This window comes from Dendrobates tinctorius, unplaced genomic scaffold, assembly GCF_039654945.1.
Source record: "Dendrobates tinctorius isolate UK_male_01 unplaced genomic scaffold, ASM3965494v1 ptg000111l, whole genome shotgun sequence".
Taxonomy (NCBI): Eukaryota; Metazoa; Chordata; class Amphibia; order Anura; family Dendrobatidae; genus Dendrobates; species Dendrobates tinctorius.
The window spans coordinates 3,093,017-3,116,750 of NW_027361779.1; the positions used below are offsets into that span (position 1 = coordinate 3,093,017).

Genomic DNA, 23,734 nt, shown 5'->3' on the forward strand with positions numbered 1-23,734 from the left:
GTGAAATGGTCAGACGCTGCACCGGTGAAATGCGCAGACGCTGCGCCTGTGAAATGGGCAGACGCTGCACTTGTAAAATGCTCAGATGCTGCACCTGTGAAATGCGCAGATGCTGCACCGGTGAAATGCGCAGACGCTGCACCTGTGAACAGCGCAGACTCTGCACCTGTGAACAGCGCGCCCAGCACCTGTGAAATGCACAGATGCTGCAAATGTGAAATGAGCAGATGCTGCACCTGTGAAAAGCGCAGACGCTGCACCTGTGAAAAGCGCAGACACTGCACCTGTGAAAAGCGAGCCCAGCACCTGTGAAATGCGCAGACGCTGCACCTGTGAAATGCGCAGACGCTGTACCTGTGAAAAGCGAGCCCAGCACCTGTGAAATGCGCAGACGCTGTACCGGTGAAAAGCAAAGACGCTGCACCTGTGAAAAGCGCAGACGCTGCACCTGTGAAAAGCTCACCCAGCACCTGTGAAATGCGCAGATGCTGCACCGGTGAAATGCGCAGACGCTGCACAGGTAAAATGCACAGACGCTGCACCGGTGAAATGCGCAGATGTTGCACCGGTGAAATGCGCAGACGCTGCACCTGTGAAAAGCGAGCCCAGCAGATGTGAAATGCGCAGACGCTGTACCTGTGAAAAGCACAGACGCTGCACCTGTGAAAAGCGCAGATGCTGCACCTGTGAAAAGCGAGCCCAGCACCAGTGAAATGCGCAGACGCTGCACCTGTGAAATGCGCAGACGCTGCACCTGTGAAAAGCGAGCCCAGCACCTGTGAAATGCGCAGACGCTGTACCTGTGAAAAGCACAGACGCTGCACCTGTGAAAAGCGCAGATGCTGCACCTGTGAAAAGCTCGCCCAGCACCTGTGAAATGCGCATACGCTGCACCTGTGAAATGCGCATACGCTGCACCTATGAAATGCGCAGACGCTGTACCTGTGAAATGCGCAGATGCTGCACCGGTGAAAAGCACAGACGCTGCACCGGTGAAATGCGCAGACGCTGCACCTGTGAAAAGCGTGCCCAGCACCTGTGAAATGCGCAGACGCTGCACCTGTGAAATGCGCAGACGCTGCACCGGTGAAATGCGCAGATGCTGCAGCGGTGAAATGCGCAGACGCTGCACCGGTGAAAAGCGCAGACGCTGCACCGGTGAAAAGCGCAGACGCTGCACCTGTGAAATGCGCAGACGCTGCACCGGTGAAATGCGCAGACGCTGCACCGGTGAAAAGCGCAGACGCTGCACCTGTGAAAAGCGCAGACGCTGCACCTGTGAAATGCGCAGACGCTGCACCTGTGAAAAACGCAGACGCTGCACCTGTGAAAAGCGCAGACGCTGCACCTGTGAAAAGCGCAGACGCTGCACCTGTGAAAAGCGCGCCCAGCACCTGTGAAATGCGCAGACGCTGCACCTGTGAAAAGCACGCCCAGCACCTGTGAAATGCGCAGATGCTGCACCGGTGAAATGCGCAGGCACTGCACCTGTGAAAAGCGCGCCCAGCACCTGTGAAATGGGCAGATGCTGCACCTGTGAAATGGGCAGACGCTGCACTTGTGAAATGCGCAGACGCTGCACCTGTGAAATGCGCAGACGCTGCACCGGTGAAATGCGCAGACGCTGCACCTGTGAAAAGCGCAGACGCTGCACCTGTGAACAGCGCGCCCAGCACCTGTGAAATGCACAGACGCTGCTCCTGTGAAATGCACAGACGCTGCACCTGTGAAAAGCGCAGACGCTGCACCTGTGAAAAGCGCAGACACTGCACCTGTGAAAAGCGAGCCCAGCACCTGTGAAATGTGCAGACGCTGCACCTGTGAAATGCGCAGACGCTGCACCTGTGAAAAGCGAGCCCAGCACCTGTGAAATGCGCAGACGCTGCACCTGTGAAAAGCGCAGATGCTGCACCTGTGAAAAGCGCAGACGCTGCACCTGTGAAAAGCACGCCCAGCACCTGTGAAATGCGCAGACGCTGCACCTGTGAAAAGCACTCCCAGCACCTGTGAAATGCGCAGACGCTGCACCTGTGAAAAGCGCAGACGCTGCACCTGTGAAAAGCGAGCCCAGCACCTGTGAAATGCACAGACGCTGCACCTGTGAAATGCGCAGATGCTGCACCTGTGAAAAGCGCAGACGCTGCATCGGTGAAATGCGCAGACGCTGCACCTGTGAAAAGCGCGCCCAGCACCTGTGAATTGCGCAGAAGCTGCACCTGTGAAAAGCACGCCCAGCACCTGTGAAATGCGCAGATGCTGCACTGGTGAAATGCGCAGGCACTGCACCTGTGAAAAGCGCGCCCAGCACCTGTGAAATGGGCAGACGCTGCACCGGTGAAATGCGCAGACGCTGCGCCTGTGAAATGGGCAGACGCTGCACTTGTGAAATGCGCAGATGCTGCACCTGTGAAATGCGCAGATGCTGCACCTGTGAAATGCGCAGACGCTGCACCTGTGAAATGCGCAGACGCTGCACCTGTGAAAAGCGAGCCCAGCACCTGTGAAATGCGCAGACGCTGTACCTGTGAAAAGCACAGACGCTGCACCTGTGAAAAGCGCAGACGCTGCACCTGTGAAAAGCTCGCCCAGCACCTGTGAAATGCGCAGATGCTGCACCGGTGAAATGCGCAGATGCTGCACAGGTAAAATGCACAGACGCTGCACCGGTGAAATGCGCAGATGTTGCACCGGTGAAATGCGCAGACGCTGCACCTGTGAAAAGCGAGCCCAGCACCTGTGAAATGCGCAGACGCTGTACCTGTGAAAAGCACAGACGCTGCATCTGTGAAAAGCGCAGATGCTGCACCTGTGAAAAGCGAGCCCAACACCTGTGAAATGCGCAGACGCTGCACCTGTGAAATGCGCAGACGCTGCACCTGTGAAAAGCGAGCCCAGCACCTGTGAAATGCGCAGACACTGTACCTGTGAAAAGCACAGACGCTGCACCTGTGAAAAGCGCAGATGCTGCACCTGTGAAAAGCGCGCCCAGCACCTGTGAAATGCGCAGACGCTGCACATGTGAAATGCGCATACGCTGCACCTATGAAATGCGCAGACGCTGTACCTGTGAAATGCGCAGATGCTGCACCGGTGAAAAGCACAGACGCTGCACCGGTGAAATGCGCAGACGCTGCACCTGTGAAAAGCGTGCCCAGCACCTGTGAAATGCGCAGACGCTGCACCTGTGAAATGCGCAGACGCTGCACCGGTGAAATGCGCAGAAGCTGCAGTGGTGAAATGCGCAGACGCTGCACCGGTGAAAAGCGCAGACGCTGCACCGGTGAAAAGCGCAGACGCTGAACCTGTGAAATGCGCAGACGCTGCACCGGTGAAATGCGCAGACGCTGCACCGGTGAAAAGCGCAGACGCTGCACCTGTGAAAAGCTCAGATGCTGCACCTGTGAAAAGCGCAGACACTGCACCTGTGAAAAGCGCAGACGCTGCACCTGTGAAATGCGCAGACGCTGCACCTGTGAAAAGCGCAGACGCTGCACCTGTGAAAAGCGCAGACGCTGCACCTGTGAAAAGCGCAGACGCTGCACCTGTGAAAAGCGCGCCCAGCACCTGTGAAATGCGCAGACGCTGCACCTGTGAAAAGCACGCCCAGCACCTGTGAAATGCGCAGATGCTGCACCGGTGAAATGCGCAGGCACTGCACCTGTGAAAAGCGCGCCCAGCACCTGTGAAATGGGCAGATGCTGCACCTGTGAAAAGCGCAGACGCTGCACCTGTGAAAAGCGCAGACGCTGCACCTGTGAAATGCGCAGACGCTGCACCTGTGAAAAACGCAGACGCTGCACCTGTGAAAAACGCAGACGCTGCACCTGTGAAAAGCGCAGACGCTGCACCTGTGAAAAACGCAGACGCTGCACCTGTGAAAATTGCAGACGCTGCACCTGTGAAAAGCGCAGACGCTGCACCTGTGAAAAGCACGCCCAGCACCTGTGAAATGCACAGACGCTGCACCTGTGAAAAGCACGCCCAGCACCTGTGAAATGCGCAGATGCTGCACCGGTGAAATGCGCAGGCACTGCACCTGTTAAAAGTGCGCCCAGCACCTGTGAAATGGGCAGACGCTGCACCTGTGAAATGGGCAGACGCTGCACTTGTGAAATGCGCAGACGCTGCACCTGTGAAATGCGCAGACGCTGCACCGGTGAAATGCGCAGACGCTGCACCTGTGAAAAGCGCTGACGCTGCACCTGTGAACAGCGCGCCCAGCACCTGTGAAATGCACAGACGCTGCTCCTGTGAAATGCACAGACGCTGCACCTGTGAAAAGCGCAGACGCTGCACCTGTGAAAAGCGCAGACACTGCACCTGTGAAAAGCGAGCCCAGCACCTGTGAAATGTGCAGACGCTGCACCTGTGAAATGCGCAGATGCTGCACCTGTGAAAAGCGAGCCCAGCACCTGTGAAATGCACAGACGCTGCACCTGTGAAAAGCGCAGATGCTGCACCTGTGAAAAGCGCAGACGCTGCACCTGTGAAAAGCACGCCCAGCACCTGTGAAATGTGCAGACGCTGCACCTGTGAAAAGCGCAGATGCTGCACCTGTGAAAAACGAGCCCAGCACCTGTGAAATGCGCAGACGCTGCACCTGTGAAATGCGCAGATGCTGCACCTGTGAAAAGCGATCCCAGCACCTGTGAAATGCGCAGACGCTGTATCTGTGAAAAGCACAGACGCTGCACCTGTGAAAAGCGCAGACGCTGCACCTGTGAAAAGCGCACCCAGCACCTGTGAAATGCGCAGATGCTGTACCGGTGAAATGCGCAGACGCTGCACAGGTAAAATGCGCAGACGCTGCACCGGTGAAATGCGCAGATGCTGCACCGGTGAAATGTGCAGATGCTGCACCGGTGAAATGCGCAGACGCTGCATCGGTGAAATGCGCAGACGCTGCACCTGTGAAAAGCACGCCCAGCACCTGTGAATTGCGCAGACGCTGCACCTGTGAAAACCACGCCCAGCACCTGTGAAATGCGCAGATGCTGCACCGGTGAAATGCGCAGGCACTGCACCTGTGAAAAGCGCGCCCAGCACCTGTGAAATGGGCAGATGCTGCACCGGTGAAATGCACAGACGCTGCGCCTGTGAAATGGGCAGACGCTGCACTTGTGAAATGCGCAGACGCTGCACCTGTGAAATGCGCAGATGCTGCACCAGTGAAATGCGCAGACACTGCACCTGTGAAAAGCGCAGACGCTGCACCTGTGAACAGCGTGCCCAGCACCTGTGAAAAGCGCAGATGCTGCACCTGTGAAAAGCGCAGACGCTGCACCTGTGAAAAGCGCAGACGCTGCACCTGTGAAAAGTGCAGACACTGCACCTGTGAAAAGCGAGCCCAGCACCTGTGAAAAGCGCAGACGCTGCACCTGTGAAAAGCACGCCCAGCACCTGTGAAATGCGCAGACGCTGCACCTGTGAAAAGCGCTCCCAGCACCTGTGAAATGTGCAGACGCTGCACCTGTGAAAAGCGCAGATGCTGCACCTGTGAAAAGTGAGCCCAGCACCTGTGAAATGCGCAGATGCTGCACCTGTGAAAAGCGAGCCCAGCACCTGTGAAATGCGCAGACGCTGTACCTGTGAAAAGCACAGACGCTGCACCTGTGAAAAGCGCAGATGCTGCACCTGTGAAAAGCGCACCCAGCACCTGTGAAATGCGCAGATGCTGCACCGGTGAAATGCGCAGACGCTGCACAGGTAAAATGCGCAGACGCTGCACCGGTGAAATGCGCAGATGCTGCACCGGTGAAATGCGCAGACGCTGCACCGGTGAAATGCGCAGACGCTGCATCGGTGAAATGCGCAGACGCTGCACCTGTGAAAAGCGCGCCCAGCACCTGTGAATTGCGCAGACGCTGCACCTGTGAAAAGCACGCCCAGCACCTGTGAAATGCGCAGATGCTGCACCGGTGAAATGCGCAGGCACTGCACCTGTGAAAAGCGCGCCCTGCACCTGTGAAATGGGCAGATGCTGCACAGGTGAAATGCACAGATGCTGCGCCAGTGAAATGGGCAGACGCTGCACTTGTGAAATGCGCAGACGCTGCACCTGTGAAATGCGCAGATGCTGCACCAGTGAAATGCGCAGACACTGCACCTGTGAAAAGCGCAGACGCTGCACCTGTGAACAGCGCGCCCAGCACCTGTGAAAAGCGCAGATGCTGCACCTGTGAAAAGCGCAGACGCTGCACCTGTGAAAAGCGCAGACGCTGCACCTGTGAAAAGTGCAGACACTGCACCTGTGAAAAGCGAGCCCAGCACCTGTGAAATGAGCAGACGCTGCACCTGTGAAATGCGCAGACGCTGCACCTGTGAAAAGCGAGCCCAGCACCTGTGAAATGCGCAGACGCTGTACCTGTGAAAAGCACAGACACTGCACCTGTGAAAAGCGCAGACGCTGCACCTGTGAAAAGCGCGCCCAGCACCTGTGAAATGCGCAGACGCTGCACCTGTGAAATGCGCAGACGCTGCACCTGTGAAATGCACAGACGCTGCACCGGTGAAAAGCACAGACGCTGCACCGGTGAAATGCGCAGACGCTGCACCTGTGAAAAGCGCGCCCAGCACCTGTGAAAAGCGCAGACGCTGCACCGGTGAAAAGCGCAGACGCTGCACCTGTGAAATGCGCAGACGCTGCACCTGTGAAATGCGCAGACGCTGCAACGGTGAAATGCGCAGACGCTGCACCGGTGAAAAGCGCAGACGCTGCACCTGTGAAAAGCGAGCCCAGCACCTGTGAAATGCGCAGACGCTGCACCGGTGAAAAGCGCAGACGCTGCACCTGTGAAAAGCGAGCCCAGCACCTGTGAAATGCGCAGACGCTGCACCTGTGAAAAGCGCAGACGCTGCACTTGTGAAAAGCACGCCCAGCACCTGTGAAATGCTCAGACGCTGCACCTGTGAAAAGCGCGCCCAGCACCTGTGAAATGCGCAGACGCTGCACCTGTGAAAAGCGTAGACGCTGCACCTGTGAAAAGCGAGCCCAGCACCTGTGAAATGCGCAGACGCTGCACCTGTGAAATGCGCAGACGCTGCACCTGTGAAAAGCGAGCCCAGCACCTGTGAAATGCGCAGACGCTGTACCTGTGAAAAGCACAGACGCTGCACCTGTGAAAAGCGCAGACGCTGCACCTGTGAAAAGCGCGCCCAGCACCTGTGAAATGCGCAGATGCTGCATCGGTGAAATGCGCAGACGCTGCACCTGTGAAAAGCGAGCCCAGCACCTGTGAAATGCGCAGACGCTGTACCTGTGAAAAGCACAGACGCTGCACCTGTGAAAAGCGCAGACGCTGCACCTGTGAAAAGCGAGCCCAGCACCTGTGAAATGCGCAGACGCTGCACCTGTGAAATGCGCAGACGCTGCACCTGTGAAAAGCGAGCCCAGCACCTGTGAAATGCGCAGACGCTGTACCTGTGAAAAGCACAGACGCTGCACCTGTGAAAAGCGCAGACACTGCACCTGTGAAAAGCGCGCCCAGCACCTGTGAAATGCGCAGACGCTGCACCTGTGAAATGCGCAGACGCTGCACCTGTGAAATGCGCAGACGCTGCACCGGTGAAAAGCACAGACGCTGCACCGGTGAAATGCGCAGACGCTGCACCTTTGAAAAGCGCGCCCAGCACCTGTGAAATGCGCAGACGCTGCACCTGTGAAATGCGCAGACGCTGCACCGGTAAAATGCTCAGATGCTGCAGCGGTGAAATGCGCAGACGCTGCACCGGTGAAAAGCGCAGACGCTGCACCGGTGAAAAGCGCAGACGCTGCACCTGTGAAATGCGCAGACGCTGCACCTGTGAAATGCGCAGACGCTGCAACGGTGAAATGCGGAGACGCTGCACCGGTGAAAAGCGCAGACGCTGCACCTGTGAAAAGCGCAATTGCTGCACCTGTGAAAAGCGCAGACGCTGCACCTGTGAAAAGCGCAGACGCTGCACCTGTGAAATGCGCAGACGCTGCACCTGTGAAAAGCGCAGACGCTGCACCTGTGAAATGCGCAGACGCTGCACCTGTGAAATGCGCAGACGCTGCACCTGTGAAAAGCGCAGACGCTGCACCTGTGAAAAGTGCACCTAGCACTCCGTCTCTCATACTCACGCCGTCATCGCCGCTGTTCCACGATCCCCGATGTCTTCTTCCGCCGACGCCATTTTGGATCCCGACGTCGTCCTCGCCGGCGACATGTTCTTGCGGCGACGCCATTTTGAGTATTGCGGGATTTCGCCGATCCAAAATAGCGTCGCCGCAGGAACATGTCGCCGGCGTGGATGCGGTCGGGATCCAAAATGGAGTCGGCGAAATCTCGCGAGATTTCGCCGACGCCATTTTGGATCCCGACGTCCTCCACGCCGGCGACATGCTCTTGCGGCGACGCCATTTTGACTATCGCAGGATTTCGCCGATCCAAAATGGCGTCGCCGCAAGAACGTGTCGCCGGCGTGGAGGACGTCTGGATCCAGGATGGCGCCGGCGGAAGAAGATGTCGGGGATCGTGGATCAGCGGCGATGACGGCGTGAGTATGAGAGACGGAGTGAGAGAAAGGGTCGTATATGGAGTGAAAGAGTGAGTGGACGTGAGTGGAGATGGTGAAAGGTGAGAGGAGTGTGTGTGTTGAGGAGGAGTGGTGTGTTGAGGGTTAACATGGAAAGAGGTGTGCGGTTACGTCACCGGTTACAACTGGACGGAAGTTGTTACAACCGGAAGCTGCTTAGGGCATTTATTATTATAGATATATATATATATATATATATATATATATATATATACAAAATTTGTATCACAGAATACATCTGTCAGCTGTAAAAATTTAGGGCACACACATCTCTCATACGATTAGGCTATATCTAACAAGCAATTGCACAAAGCTGCTGCTGATGTCTATAAATTATATATCACTGACCATATTGTCAAAACATTTGTATCAGCAGAAAGTATTAGCACTGCATAGGAAAATTAATCCTTATTTTATCATTGTATACCTATCTACCACAAGGGATTCCATAATTAGTCATTGCGGTAACAAAAGCAACCCTTAGTGAATATTACCTATATAGGCAGTGCAGCTCCTATCCACAATCCTAGCCAGATTCTCAAAGCACAACCGTTAACAATTCCAAAAAGAATTAAGAATACGAAGCATTTAAGGAGCCAGGATGGATGAACACAGAACTTAAACACAAGCTAAAAAGGAAGAAAGAAATGTTTATCAAATAGAAAGAGGGAGGCATATCTAAAGAAGAATATAATGCTGTCTGCAGAACCCGCAGGGCAAGAATTAGATTATTTAAAGTTAACAATGAATTAAGGCTTACAAGAGACGTCAAAAGCAACAAAAAAGGATTTGGGGGAATATGTCAAAAGTAAAAGAAAAGTCAAAGATGCTATAGGATTTTTACAGGATGAAAATAATAAAATAGTAAGAAAAGATCTTGAGAAGGACAAACTTTTAAATTCTCATTTTGCATCTGTTATCTCTCAGAAATGAAATGTAACATCAACTGATCTTCACTGTCCTTTAAAGGAACAGAAATATCCAGGATATCTATAAAAAGAAAGGAAGTGAGGAAACACTTAGCCATCATAAATTAATTCAAGTCTCCAGTTTCAGTTGAATTACACCCCAGAGTACTGAAGGAGATAGCAGAAGAAATTTTTGAACCACTCTCCATAATCTTTGAAAAATTCTTGGAGAACAGAAGAAGTTGCAGAAGACTGAAGAAGAGCAAATGTTAATCCTATATTTAAGTAGTGGAAGAAGGTGGACCCAGGGAACTATAGGCAGGTGAGTCTGACTTCTATACCAGGAAAGATCATTGAACAGATTATAAAACAACATGTATGTAATTACCTGGATATGAATAAAGTGATTAACCAGAGTCAGCATGGGTTTGTAACTAATAAATCATGTCAGACTAACTTAATTTCCTTCTATGATAGAATCACTGAATGGGTGGATCAGGGAAATGCTGTAGATATAGTATATCTTCTTGAGTTCAGCAAAGCATTTGACAAAGTATCTCACACCATTCTTATTGAAAAAATGACAAAGTATGGAATGGACAAGGTAACTGTTAGGTGGATTCATAACTGGCTTAATGATCAGACCCAAAGAGTGGTCGTAAATGGCTGCACATCCAGTTGGAAGAATGTCTCAAGTGGGGTACCACAGGGCTCTGTCCTGGGCCCTGTATTGTTCAACATCTTTATCAATGATTTAGATGAAAGAATTGAGGGTACACTGATTAAATTTGCTGCTGACACAAAGCTAGAAGGAATAGCTAATACTAGAGAAGAGAGAGAGCAGATTCAAAAAGATATAAATAAACTGGAGCAGTGGGTAGCAACTAACAGAATGGTTTTTAACAGGGAAAAATGAAAAGTACTACATCTGGGCAATAAAAATGAAAAAAGCATATACAGAATGGGAGGAATAGGGCTAAGTGACAGCACATGTGAAAAAGACTTATGTATACTAAGATCATAAACTGAACATGAGTCAATACTGTGATGCAGCAGCAAAAAAGGCAAATACAATTCTGGGATGTATTAACAGGAGCATACAGTCTATATCACATGAGGTCATTCTTGCCCTCTACTCCTCTTTGGTCAGACCTCATCTTGAATACTGTGTCCAGTTTTGGGGGCCACATTTTAAAAAAGATATCAACAAACTGGAGCAAGTTCAGAGAAGAGCGACCAGAATGGTGACCGGTCTGCAAGCCATGTCCTATGAGGAATAGTTACAGGATTTGGGAATGCTTAGCTTGCAAAAAAGAAGACTGAGAGGAGACTTAATAGCTGTCTACAAGTATATCAAGGGCTGTCACATTGTAGAAGGATCATCTTTATTCTGATTTGCACAAGGAAAGACTAGAAGCAATGGGATGAAACTGAATGGGAGGAGACACAGATTAGCTATTAGAAAAAAAACTTTCTGACAGTTAGGGTGATCAATAAGTGGAACAGGTTGCCACGAGAGGTGGTGAGTTCTCCTTCCATGGAAGTCTTCAAACAGCGGCTGGACAGACATCTGTCTGAAATGGTTTAGTGAATCCTGCTTTGAGCAGGGGGTTGGACCAGATGACCCAGGGAGGTCCCATCCAATTCTACCATTCTATGATTCTATGATTCTAATCCAGGGGGGTGCGTGCATCCTCCCCAACACACATTTCAGTCCTGCCTTCATCGACCTATGCATATGGAGATACGCTGCCATCATATTGTTTATATTGTTTATAGGGGTTATGACTGCTTTACACTGTGTATAGGGGGAGTGCTGCCATCATACTGTATATAGGGGGTTATAGGTGCTTTATAATGTATATAAAGTGATATGGTTTCATTATACTATGTATAGGGAACTGTGGGCAAAATACTGTGTATAGGGGATATAGGCGAATTGTACTGTGTGTGAGTGGCTAAAAGGGCAATTATGCTGTGTATGGGGATTTTAGGGGCATTATATACTTATTGGGGGCTATAAAGGTATCATACTGTATATAAGGATATAAGTACATCATACTGTGTATAGGGAGGTTTAGAGGGCATCTTACTGTGTATGAAGAACTAAAAGGGCACCACACTGTGTGAAGGGAAACTATGGGTCATTATACAGTGTTTAAGGGCAATCAGTCATCATACTGTGTGTAGAGGGGTAATGAGATATCACACTGTATTGAGGGGCTAACAAACATACTATGATGTAGGATGATATGTGCCATCATAATGTGTATAGGAGTGCTACACACTATCATACTGTGTATAAGGGGGCCATGGACCATAATACTATGTGGAGGGGTCCATGGACCCATTATAATTTGTATGGGGGATTGTGAAGGCCATCACGCTATGTATGTGTGAGTTGTGGGGGACATCATACTGAATATGGGAGAGGTGGCAGTAAAGAGAGGGGGCCACACTCAAGATGAGGATAGACTGGGTTTGGCAGTGTGAGGAGCAGTGTGGAGACTGGAGTGACACAGTGGAGATGGGAGAGCATGACATAGAGAAAGTGTGTTGACTATAGTTCATAAGGGAGGACATAGAAGAGGTTATAGGTCATAACAGGTAATGTGTTACAGTTCATAAAGGCAGATGGTGTCAGAACAATACTTTATAGGAGAAGACATTGTGGAGGCTATGTACCATGACAAAGACTGTGTGGGAGTCATATTTTGTGCTGGTAGCATGGTGAGGAGCAGTTCTGTGGCAGATCATTTTATTCAGGACCATTATAACAGCACTATTTTTTAGGCCAGTATGTTGGGATGTACTGATGAAGACTAAAAAAGAGAGAAATTAGCAGAGATGAGCTGTGGATGTCCAAAGTCATCATGGTGTCTTGACGAAATTAAAACAAAAGGGGTGAAAACAACTCCAATCAGAGAAGATATCACTGATGTTACCTGTTTGTAAATGTTTTGTGATACTGCCTGTATTTCACCAGTACTGGGGCTCCTGTATGTTCTGCAGTCTGATAAAGACTAATGACAACAACTCATAGTATGTTCTTACCATTCTTCTGGACATAATAGGAGATGTTAGCTAATGTAACACCAATGAATAATGTGAAGACTGAACTGGCATTGCAACTGATCTCTGCACAAAGCTTAGCTCTGTATTCATATACTGATGCTGGTGATGTAAATTGTAATGTACTTATGGTGGTTTTGGTCTTGTATTTCTGTACTGATGATGGTTATGGTGATTCATGAATGTACTGATGGTTGTTCAGATGCTGTATTAATGTACTGTTGATGTTCTAGTGCTATAAGCATATAATGATGATGGCTCTGGCAATGTATTCATGTACTGCTTGTGGTTCTGGTGCTTTGTTTCTTCATAAAACACAGTAATTTGTTTTATATACTGCAGTACTGTGTAATTCAATATTTAGTATAAGCATTCAGGCGATCGTAGCTTCAAGTCCCTAAGGGGATTATGTAATAGCGAATACCATACCGACAAAACAATGCCGGATATGAGTTTGTTCATCACTGGTTTAAATTGTACTACTGGGAGGGGCACTGTCACCTCAGGGAACAGAAAAGTTAGAATTGGCCTTGCTCCTGCATTTTTATTGCCAGGTGCAGTGGTGTGGTGTGGTTTATACATTACCACATTAATTGCCACTGCTGTTTTTTACCGTACATTTTGTATGGCACTGGAATTAACCTGTTTAAAATGTATGCTATGCCTAATGAAGAGTAATGAGTAGTCTTTAAAGTTTGCAGTTTGTTACTATCTTTCAGTTTGCTATCAACCCATTTCCAAGCTTAGATGTATAGTTATGTCTAAGGTTGGCTCCCCCAGTTTGCCGAGGGCTATGGTGCTGAGCCTGCAACCTTTCCATTACATGGCAGCTAAAACATTACATTATGTACTGGCCTTCAAGATTGCTAGAACTTAAGGTGCTAAACATTCTGAGCTTAAAGACACTTGAGATATAAATCTTAATGTTGTATTTTATTTGTAGGTCACTTATAAAACTAGTTTTGAACAACAAGTACAGAATTATGCAGTAAACGGAAATGAGAAAAGAACACTCATTTACAATAATCAAGAAGAGTTACACTATTTGTCCTTCATTAAAACTAAGAATGTGAAGGTAGATTTACTAAACCATATTACTAAATTTACTATTAAGTCAACACTTAGTACATTTAAATTTTTTTCCTGTAGGAAAAATTAGAACAATATTTGGAAGTGGTTTGATTTTAATGAGAAAACTTCCATAATGATAAATTAATTATTCACAAATATAGTCAAAAAATTACAGGACAAGCTAGCACATGTGTAAGAAGTTTGGATTATTACCTGTTTTAGTATGCCAGCTGCCATGTCATGACTACAATCAAAGATTACATGGAACTCTTTGCCTCTCTTCATTTCCTTCAGAAGTGGCTTTGCATCTTTCGTATCAAGAGGTAACTGGCGGATTTTAAGTCTTAAATTGTACCTAGATGGAGCCTTAATGAGTTCTTGTAAGCGGATAAGACCTAGTAGAAAAAAATAAAAATAATGTCAGTCATACAGACATTGACTGAGTAAATATTTCATTTACAGTAACATGTTAAAAAATATTATTAAAATGCTACGTTATTCCCAATAATTCAAACTCTCAGAAGCGGGCCTCTGTACAAAAACATTTATGTGATCCCTTTCTCATAAAATAGTTCACTCCTTTATGTGCTGCTTTGGAGGTGGAAGTGAGCCCCCTTACCTCTTGGACTCTTGTGAGACTGTGCAGGTTGTTCCAATGGTGTGTTTACACCTGTCTGTAGTATTTCAGCTTTCGCCAAGTCAAAAGTGTCCAGGTCCTGATCTTTTTAATTACTGTTCCTCCTCCGAGTAATATATTTGTTTTTATATCCACCATATGATTTAAGGATTATGGGCCTTTTTATTTTAGTGCCCAATTTTACGATCTTTACCAAGGAACATTGCTCACATGCAGAGGCGTATCTAGGCTTTCTGGCACCCGGGGCAAGAATTCGGTTCGGCGCCCCCCCCCGCCAAGTACATATGCGACTTGCACACTTAGCCATGTACCTGCGAGCTGCTCTTCCTAATGCTCTCAATGTTCAGTAAAAAACTGAGAGAAGCAGGAAGAGAAGCTCGTTGTCACAGGACCATACCTATGAAAATCGCATATGAGTGAAGTGTCTATGTGATGACTACTGGAACCTGCAGAGCTGAGTCCTGACATTGCAGCTTCTGAATTCTCACAACGAATGCACTGCACACATTTAGGATTCTCCCTTGCCGATGTACAGTCATGTCAGCACAAGTATGTGATTTATATACTTCTGGCCACATTCCAACTAGATGTGCCCGGCCTCGCTCTGTTCATTTTCATTGAGTGAGGCCACACATGTCTAGTCAGCATGTGACCGCATGTATGTAAATTACCGGCATGAGAGAATCCTAGCAGCGTTCAGTGAGCACTGTGAGAATTCAGAAGTCTGCAGTCACATAGAATGACTGCAGACTCAGCACAAACCTGGACAAACCCTGTAATGTTCCTAACAAATAAAAACATGAGAATTAGTCAGTGTCACAAATAATATTTACATCCAGGTACCTTATAGATGACGTCGTCTCTGCAGTCGTTCTCCTTTTCTTCTTCTTGTCCAGACCCCATGATGAGTTTTCTCATCCACATCTCGTCTCTGTAGACTTCCATCTTCTCCAGTCTTCTGCAGCAAATCCCTACACGATGCCCTTAAAGATAGAAGTGTCATTATAATGCCCCTAAATAAAAATGTCTGCAATATACTGTCTCCTCACACTATTCCCCTCTAGCATCCCACCTGTTCACCATACTGTCTCCTCATATATTTACCCCCTCATTCTCTATACTGTCTGCTCACACATACCCCTGACTCCCCATACTGTGTCCACATACATTAACCCATTCGCTCCCCATACTGTCTGCACCAATCCCCCATACTGTTTCCTCATACATACTCTTTATTTTGTGTCCTCAAATCTCCCCACACATTAAATCCCCCCATCCTCAATCCCCCACACACATTAAGTACCCCCCATCCCCACTCCAAATCCCCCCACACATTAAATAACCCCCCATCCCCACTCCAAATCCCCCCACACATTAACCCAATCCCCACTCATTAACCCCCATCAGCACTCCAAATCCCCCCACCCCCACTCCAAATACCCCCACACATTAACCCCATCCCCATTCATTAACCCCCACACACATTGACCCCATCCCCACTCATTAACCCCATCCCCACATTAACCCCCATCCCCACTCATTAACGCCCCCACACCTTAACCCCCATCCCCATTCATTAACCCCCACACACATTAACCCCCATCCCCACTCATTAACGCCCCCACACATTAACCCCCATCCCCATTCATTAACCCCCACACACATTAACCCCCATCCCCACATTAACCCCATCCCCATTCATTAACCCCCACACATTGACCCCCATCCCCAATCATTAACGCCCCCACACATTAACCCCCATCCCCATTCATTAACCCCCGCACACATTAACCCAATCCCCACTCATTAACCCCCATCACATTAAATAACCCCCATACATTAACCCCATGGCATCCCCACTCATTAACCCCCACACACATTAACCCCCATCCCCACTCTAAATACCCCCACACTTTAACCGCCATCCCCTCTACAAATCCCCCCCATCTCCACTCATTAAGTCCCCCTCATCTCCCATCTTCGGTGGTTCTTCAGCTCCACAGTGGAGCACACTTACCACCAACGTTTGCTTTGGGCGCCGGGGAGTGACGTCAGCAGCGTGATCACATGACCTGATCACGATGCTGACGTCGCTCTGGCCCGGCGGTCAGAGCTTCATTTGTACTGGCGTCTGCATAGACGCCAGTACAATTGTTCCCTGGGAGCCGGCACGCACTCCTTCTCTGCGCCAGCTGTCAGCTTGACAGCTGACACAGAGAACCGCCGACTCCCAGGCCAGAGGGGCGGCAGAACGCAGCCGCCGGGGGGAGACACTGCGGACCGCTGCATTAGGCAGCCCGACTGCGCCCCCTTGCTGGCTGCGCCCGGGGCAACTGCCCCGGCTGCCCCCCCCTAGATACGGCCCTGCTCACATGATTCACTGGGGACATGTCTTTCATGTCAGCAATGCAATTACCCTTTATCAAGGTGTACAGAATTATTAGGTAGCTTGTTTCCATAAATAAAAAAGGGTAAAAAAAATTAACTGACTCTGAAAAGTGAAAAAAAAAGTCTTAGGCTACTTTCACACTTGCGTTTTTTTGCTGTGCGTTTTTTGCGCACACAAACGCATGAAAAAAATGCATCAGGCGTTTGTGTGTGTTTTTTGCAGGTTTTGGTGCTTTTTTTTCGCATATGTGCACATTACAATGCGCACGTATGCGCATCCATAGACTTTAATGGGTGTTTTGCTGTTAAAAAACGCATTGCATGTGCATGCGTTTTTTGAGGGCAAGTCGGACGCACAAAAAATGCAACAGGATGCATTTTGTGCGCCCAAGCGCACACTACAAAAAAAGCATGCGCATACAAAAGCGTACAAACGCATGTGTATGCGCACCTATGCGCACCCATGTTAAAGTATGGGGAAAAAGCGCATGCGTTTTTTGCGCTACAAAACAGCGCAAAGAAGCACAAGTGTGAAACCAGCCTTACAGAGGGATGCAGCACTGCTGAAATTGCTAAGACATTGTGGCATGATCACCCAAACATTTTTGTCACAAAAAAAGGCTTTGAAAAAAAATGTGCTCATTAACTGCCAACGATTTAAAAGAATAAACCATGAAGCGACCAGGAACCCTTATTATCATCCTCCAATGTCATATTCCAGAACTGCAACTTACCTAGAGTGCCAAGAAGTACAAGGTGTTAAGTGCTCAAAGACTTAGCCAAGGTAAGGGAGGCTGAAACCTGACCATCATTGAGCTAGACACTGAAAGGGGTTTCTGTTGTGAATACTCTTGATCTGACTTCTGAGTCGGGGCTCCCTCTGGTGGTTACTGCAGGTAGTGGAGCTGGCCGGGTTGACAGAAGTCTGCCACGTGGCGACGATGATTGAAAGTTAGGGGTTACTGACTGGGAGGATATAAGTGAGCAGGCTTCCCTCAGTTGCTGCTGGTGATTGAATTCTTCCTGTGCATTTTGAGGTCTGCTCTCTCCTGCCTGATCCAGCATTTTTCAGTTAAGTTGTTCATTTGCTAATCCTTTGCATCTGATCTGGTTTTGCCTCTTTCTGCTTTGCTGTGAGGATTCAGCGTGCTCCCTGCTGGGGCTGTGTATATTACAGCTTGTGTCAGTTTGTTCAGTCCCCTGTTATATTAGTATCTTTTGCTTTGCTACCAGTTCACGCCACAATGCTGATATAGTGGTAGAGTGGAGGAGATGTCGTGAGACCTCAGTGTTTTCTGTACATCAGACATGTTGGATTTTTTAGGGTTTTTGCGTGATTGCAGAGAGTGTCTTTCCTTTCCTATCCTTTCTAGACAGTTTGGGCCCCATCATTTGCTCAGTCTATCTTCTGTCTATGTTTGTGTCTCATCTAGTCTCACCGACAATATATGTTTGGGGGCTGTCTATTCCTTTGGGGATCTGCTTTGGGGCAGTTTAGCTTTCACCTTTCTTGCTTTAAGCTTAGTTAGTTCTCCGGCTGTGCCGAGGCATCTAGGGCATCATAGGAACGCTCCACAGCTACTGCTAGTTGTGTTGCTAGGATCAGGGGTCTGCAATCCGCTGAGTTACCAAACTATCTGGTTTCCTGGTGGCTTAGCCTGTTCCTGCCATCCTCCTCAGTGTCCCATTCATAACAGATGTCTATCCAGCCTCTGTTTGAAGACTTCTATTGAAGGAGAACTCACCACCTCTCATGCCAGCCTGTGCCACTCATTGATCACTCTGTCAAAAAGTTTTTCTAATATCTAATCTGTGTCTCCTCTCATTCAGTTTCATCCCATTGCTTCTAGTCTTTCCTTGTGCAAATGAGAATAAAGATAATCCTTCTACAATGTGACAGCCCTTGAGATCTTTGTAGATAGCTATTAAGTCTCCTCTCAGTCTTCTCTTCTGCAAGCTAAACATTCCCAAATCCTGCAACCTTTCCACATGAGACAGGGTTTGCAGGCCGGTCACCATTCTGGTTGCTCTTTTCTGAACTTGCTCCAGTTTGTTGATGTATTTTTTAAAATGTGGTGCCCAAAACTGGACACAGTATTCCAGATGAGGTCTGACCAAAGAGGAGTAGAGGGCAATAATGACTTCCCGTGATCTAGACTGTATGCTTCTGTTAGTATATCCTAGAATTGCATTTGCCTTTTTTGCTGCTGCATCACAATGTTGACTCATATTCAGTCTGTGATCTATTAGTATACCCAAGTCTTTTTCCCATGTGTTGTTGCTTAGCCCTATTCCTCCCATTCTGTATATGCTTTTTTCATTTTTATTGCATTTTTCCATGTTAAAAACCATTCTGTTAGTTGCTGCCCACTGCTCCAGTTTATTTATATCTTTTTGAATCCTCTCTCTCTCTTCTCTAGTATTAGCTATCCCTCCTCGCTTTGTGTCATCAGCAAATTTAATCAGTTTTCCCTCAAATCCTTCATCTAAATTAGGGGTGGGGAACCTCAGGCCCTAGGGCCATTTACGGCCCTTGATGACCTTTTATCAGGCCCCCGAGCAGATTCTCAGGGACTGCATTCTTGGGCAGGGAGCTGTATTTTGATTGCCACAAGCTCATTAATTTCTTCTTGCTCTGTTAGCACACACACAGTGTTCACTACTGAACATTGAAGGGCATGCAATGAAAGATTCAGTCATGAAACCAGCGCCAGAGTCATGATGTATATTGTGGGCGGAGTTTGTACTGTCCCCGAAGGATGGTATAAATATCCAAATGGCCCTCGGCAGAAAAAAGATTCCCCACCCCTGATTCGAAATTGTTGATAAAGATGTTGAACAATACAGGGCCCAGGACAGAGCCCTGTGGTACCCCACTTGAGACATTCTTCCAACTGGATGTGCAGCCATTTACGATCACTCTTTGGGTCCTATCACTAAGCCAGTTATGAATCCACCTAACAGTTGCCTTGTCCATTCCATACTTAGCCATTTTTTCAATAAGGATTGTGTGAGATACTTTGTCAAATGCTTTGCTGAAGACAAGATATACTATATCTACAGCATTTCCCTGATCCACCCAATCAGTGATTCTGTCATAGAAGGAAATTAAGTTGGTCTGACATGACTTATTCATAACAATTATTAACATTACTTATTAGTTACTGTGTTTATACAGACAGATAATCTGGTGTAGGTGTTGTTAGGGCTGGCGAAATGCACCAAATAATAGAAAGGGAGATATGAGGCGCGTTCGCAGCCGGGGGTCCACCATGCAGAGAAGGAACCTGCTGCTGAGTAATGACGGACAGTATATGGCGGTAAAGCATAAGCACATGTGGGTTAACCTCACCCGGTATGTATGAGGCGAACCCTGTTATGTCACAGGTCCACAGTACTGCAGAAAAACGCTAGAGTTTTGGTCACAAGACCCTGACCCAATGACAAAGGGTTAGAGTCTCTCTATACCCACTAGTGTTGGCGCCGCAACTGCGGTGCCGGGGAAAATAAACTAAGGATTCCCGCACTATATGCATACAGCGCCGCTCTGGCGGACGCCACTAACCGCCCTAAGCTCAGGCCAGGAAATTGCACTATATGCACACAGTGCCACTATGATGGATGCTGTTGTAGATGTAGTACTATCGTGCCAAGTGCTGTATGGCACAGTCTGGCGCTAGTTAACTCAATCACTCAACACATGAAACAACGCTAGGGAGGGGATCTTAATGAGTCATTCACCATATATCAGACACACATCCACACATACATGAATATCATGTTATACTAGCGCATGGTCGGGTGTCCATGTGGACCTTTTATAGCTGCAGCCTTCCGGGACCTTCCCAGTGGTCCAATCGGAGCAGCAACAGGACCTGAGCATGTGACCTCCAGCCTCCAATGAGAGGACGTCCCACAGGCATGCTCAGTAGGCCGAAAGAAGGATTTAATCCCAAGAGCTGCGCGTTGCTGGCTAGTGCAGGTTACTATAACTGAACCAGGGGTGGCAGCAGAAACCAAAAAGACAGCACTAGCCAGAGCAAGACGCCAGGATCGACGTCTCTGCTGAGAAGCCTCCTCTGCGGTCGGGACTGAATGGGAGACTGCAGAAGGCAAGGCTGGGGATTCCTTCTATGCAGAGGAAGAGACCCGATGCATAACAAGTGTCTTCAACATATCCCATAAGTGATACTAATTACTTAATCTGCATGAATTCATAAAGCGTAGTACAAAAATTTCTATTGATACTGTAGAAAGAATATTTAATCAAATTAATAAAACAAATTATTTCTGTTCAATCTGCAAATATCTTTCAACGTGCCAATTGATACTGAATTTTTAATTACCTTGAAACATGGCCAACTTTATTTAGTACTTAAATTACTACTTCTCCTTTTTTTCAGTCATACCTTTATAAGAGCAATATCCATTTGCATTACACGCCTTTCAAAAACTGAATGAGATTTTTTTTGCTTGCCTAAAGGATTTCTTGCAAATTCATCATTCTGTCACTGAATTTATCAACATTGTACAATATTCGTGAACAATGGGTAGTTGCAGTTAGAATCTGTCAGATTATCGGGCAATGTAAATGCCCTTAAAAGAAGCAAAACTAGATGTATACTGGAACACTGAATTTTTACTGTGAATGTATAGAAAATAAGTAATTTATTATAAGACAGCATACATAAGCTTGATGAATCTCATATACAGCTACAATTCTTGAACCATCTCCTTAATCAACAGAACACAACTGAGTTCTGTGGCACTAATTTTCCTGCACCCGATTATGTTTTTGGCCACTTTTTGCTCACAATTGCAGTTTTAAAATAATGGCATTGCACTAGAGTTGAGCAACTTTGGTCGGATCGGGTTTAATGAAACAAAATTTGTTTCAGATGAAACTGGTCCGACTAGGGCAAAAAAAGTCGGAGTTTCGTCCGAAACCCGACCCCAATGCAAGTCAATCTAATACATAAAGCTCAAGTGTGCATATCTACGTATGTATGTATGTATGTGTGTTTGTCCGGGATTGCCATCCGCATCGTCGCAGCTGCAGCCACAAAATTTGGCACAGTCACACATCTGGACCCTGAGAGCGCCCTAGGCTATGTTGTGAGGCAAAATTTTAACCCCGCGTGCTCCAATTCCCCAAACAATTTTGCCCCTATCTACATAATGGGGAAAAAGTGTGTGTGTATCGAGCCCCGGCCCTCATTATGATGTCATAATGGTTGCCATGGCGATGCTGATGTCATCATAGGTTGCAAGCCCCACCTCTCACTATGATGTCATAATGGTATGGAGGATGTGTGATGGGTATATGGGCACTGGACTTTGGGATGGAGGATATGTATGACGGGTATATGGGGACAGGACTATGGGATGGAGGATGTGTGATGGGTATATGGGCACTGGACTATGGGATGGAGGATATGTATGATGGGTATATGGGCATGGGACTATGAGATGAAGGATGTGTGATGGTAAATGGGCACTCGACTATGGGATGCGAGTATGTATGATGGGTATATGGGCATGGGACTATGGGATGGAGGATGTGTGATGGGTATATGGGCAATGGACTATGGGATGGAGGATGTGTGATGGGTATATCGGCACTCGACTATGGGATGGAGGATATGTATGATGGGTATATGGGCACGGGCCTAAGGGATCGTGGATATGTATGATGGGTATGTGGGCACGGGACTATGGGATGGAGGATAATTATAATTTGCTATAACTAACCACAGTTAGTTACTATGCCCGGGCAGCGCCGGGCTCTTCAGCTAGTGGGAAATAAAAGTCGACACTGAGCGTATGACATTCATCCCCTCAATGCCGACTTTTATTCCCCATTGACTTGCATTGGGGTCGGGTTTCGGACAAAACTCTGACTTTTTTTGCCCTAGTCGGACCAGTTTCATCTGAAACAAATTTTATTTCATGAAACCCGATCCGACCAAAGTCGCTCAACTCTACATTGCACTATAAAATTGTTTTGTAACACACTTTTACATGCTTGTATTAAGGCTAACAGTCTTCCACTAAGTTCAAAGATTCCTTCAACAAGCATCTCCAAAAGTGATCTTCTGACATATATCTTAACACAAACCTTGGATTAGTACCAAATAGGTTTCAGAACTGGACAGAAAATCTCAACCTTTTGATTCTGTAAATAAAAGTTTAGGAATGGTACCTATTACCTCTACTGGCATGGGTGTAATTTTCAGATGGAGTTTGGAGTTCACCATTAAAATAGACTGACTGTTTCAGATACATCACAGCCTGATGTCTTATATTTGCTATGTGCATCAACACAAGTGTCACAAATTATTACTTGAAATCTAGACAGTTATTACTGGGAATGTGGAAAATATTGAAAACTATGTGTGAACTCATCTTCCAACTCAACTGACAGTTTGATTGAAATAGATGAAAACAGAAGGATAGAATAGTTGTATATGGTTTTCACATGAAGTCCCACTGAGATCAGTGCCTTCTCTAACGATTCAAGAACTACTTTGACAAGAGGAGATTTACTACTTCCTAATGTTTTCACTTCAAATTCAACACTTACGTTATTCTAACGTTTAAAAAATTACAGCAATATCACACATAAACCATCATAAACAAAACATTAAAAACACTGGTAACCATAAATATCATCTTCAAGCTCATAGAATGTAAAATAAAAAATGTAATTTAGTTTAAAAATATATATTTATTTATCCTGTTGCATAATACAATGTATGAGCTGGGACTCTGCAGTGTGATTCAGGGGATAACAATTGTGTGACTCTGATCAATTATTGACTCGGACTCAGAGAAAAGCAAGCGCAGTGTGATGAGACCCATGTGAACTGTAGAATGCATTAGATATAAATATTTTGGAAGTGAAGGCAACCCAAAAGTGTTGCTTGATGTTCTTATTGTGCTTTCTATGTGTTGTTGTATTAAACATGTCATTCTTATCTACTTAGGTTATTATCTTCTATAACTTTCAGCTAATAATGCAAAACTGCATACTGTACATTAGGAAGAACTCACATACAGTATGTTTTCATATTCAGGTGCTGAAGCATAATAATAGCAA

At 47.4% G+C, this 23,734-nt stretch overlaps 1 protein-coding gene across 1 annotated transcript in view; it reads right to left on the bottom strand.

Annotated features, from left to right (window-relative positions):
• The window catches only part of GRIK2 (glutamate ionotropic receptor kainate type subunit 2), a 1,148,051-nt gene that overhangs the window by 622,376 nt on the left and 501,941 nt on the right, over nucleotides 1-23,734 (bottom strand). The window contains exon 4 of the mRNA XM_073589495.1: nucleotides 13,824-14,005. Coding sequence (XP_073445596.1) covers nucleotides 13,824-14,005 — 182 coding nt within the window. The remainder of the gene's footprint in view (nucleotides 1-13,823; nucleotides 14,006-23,734) is intronic.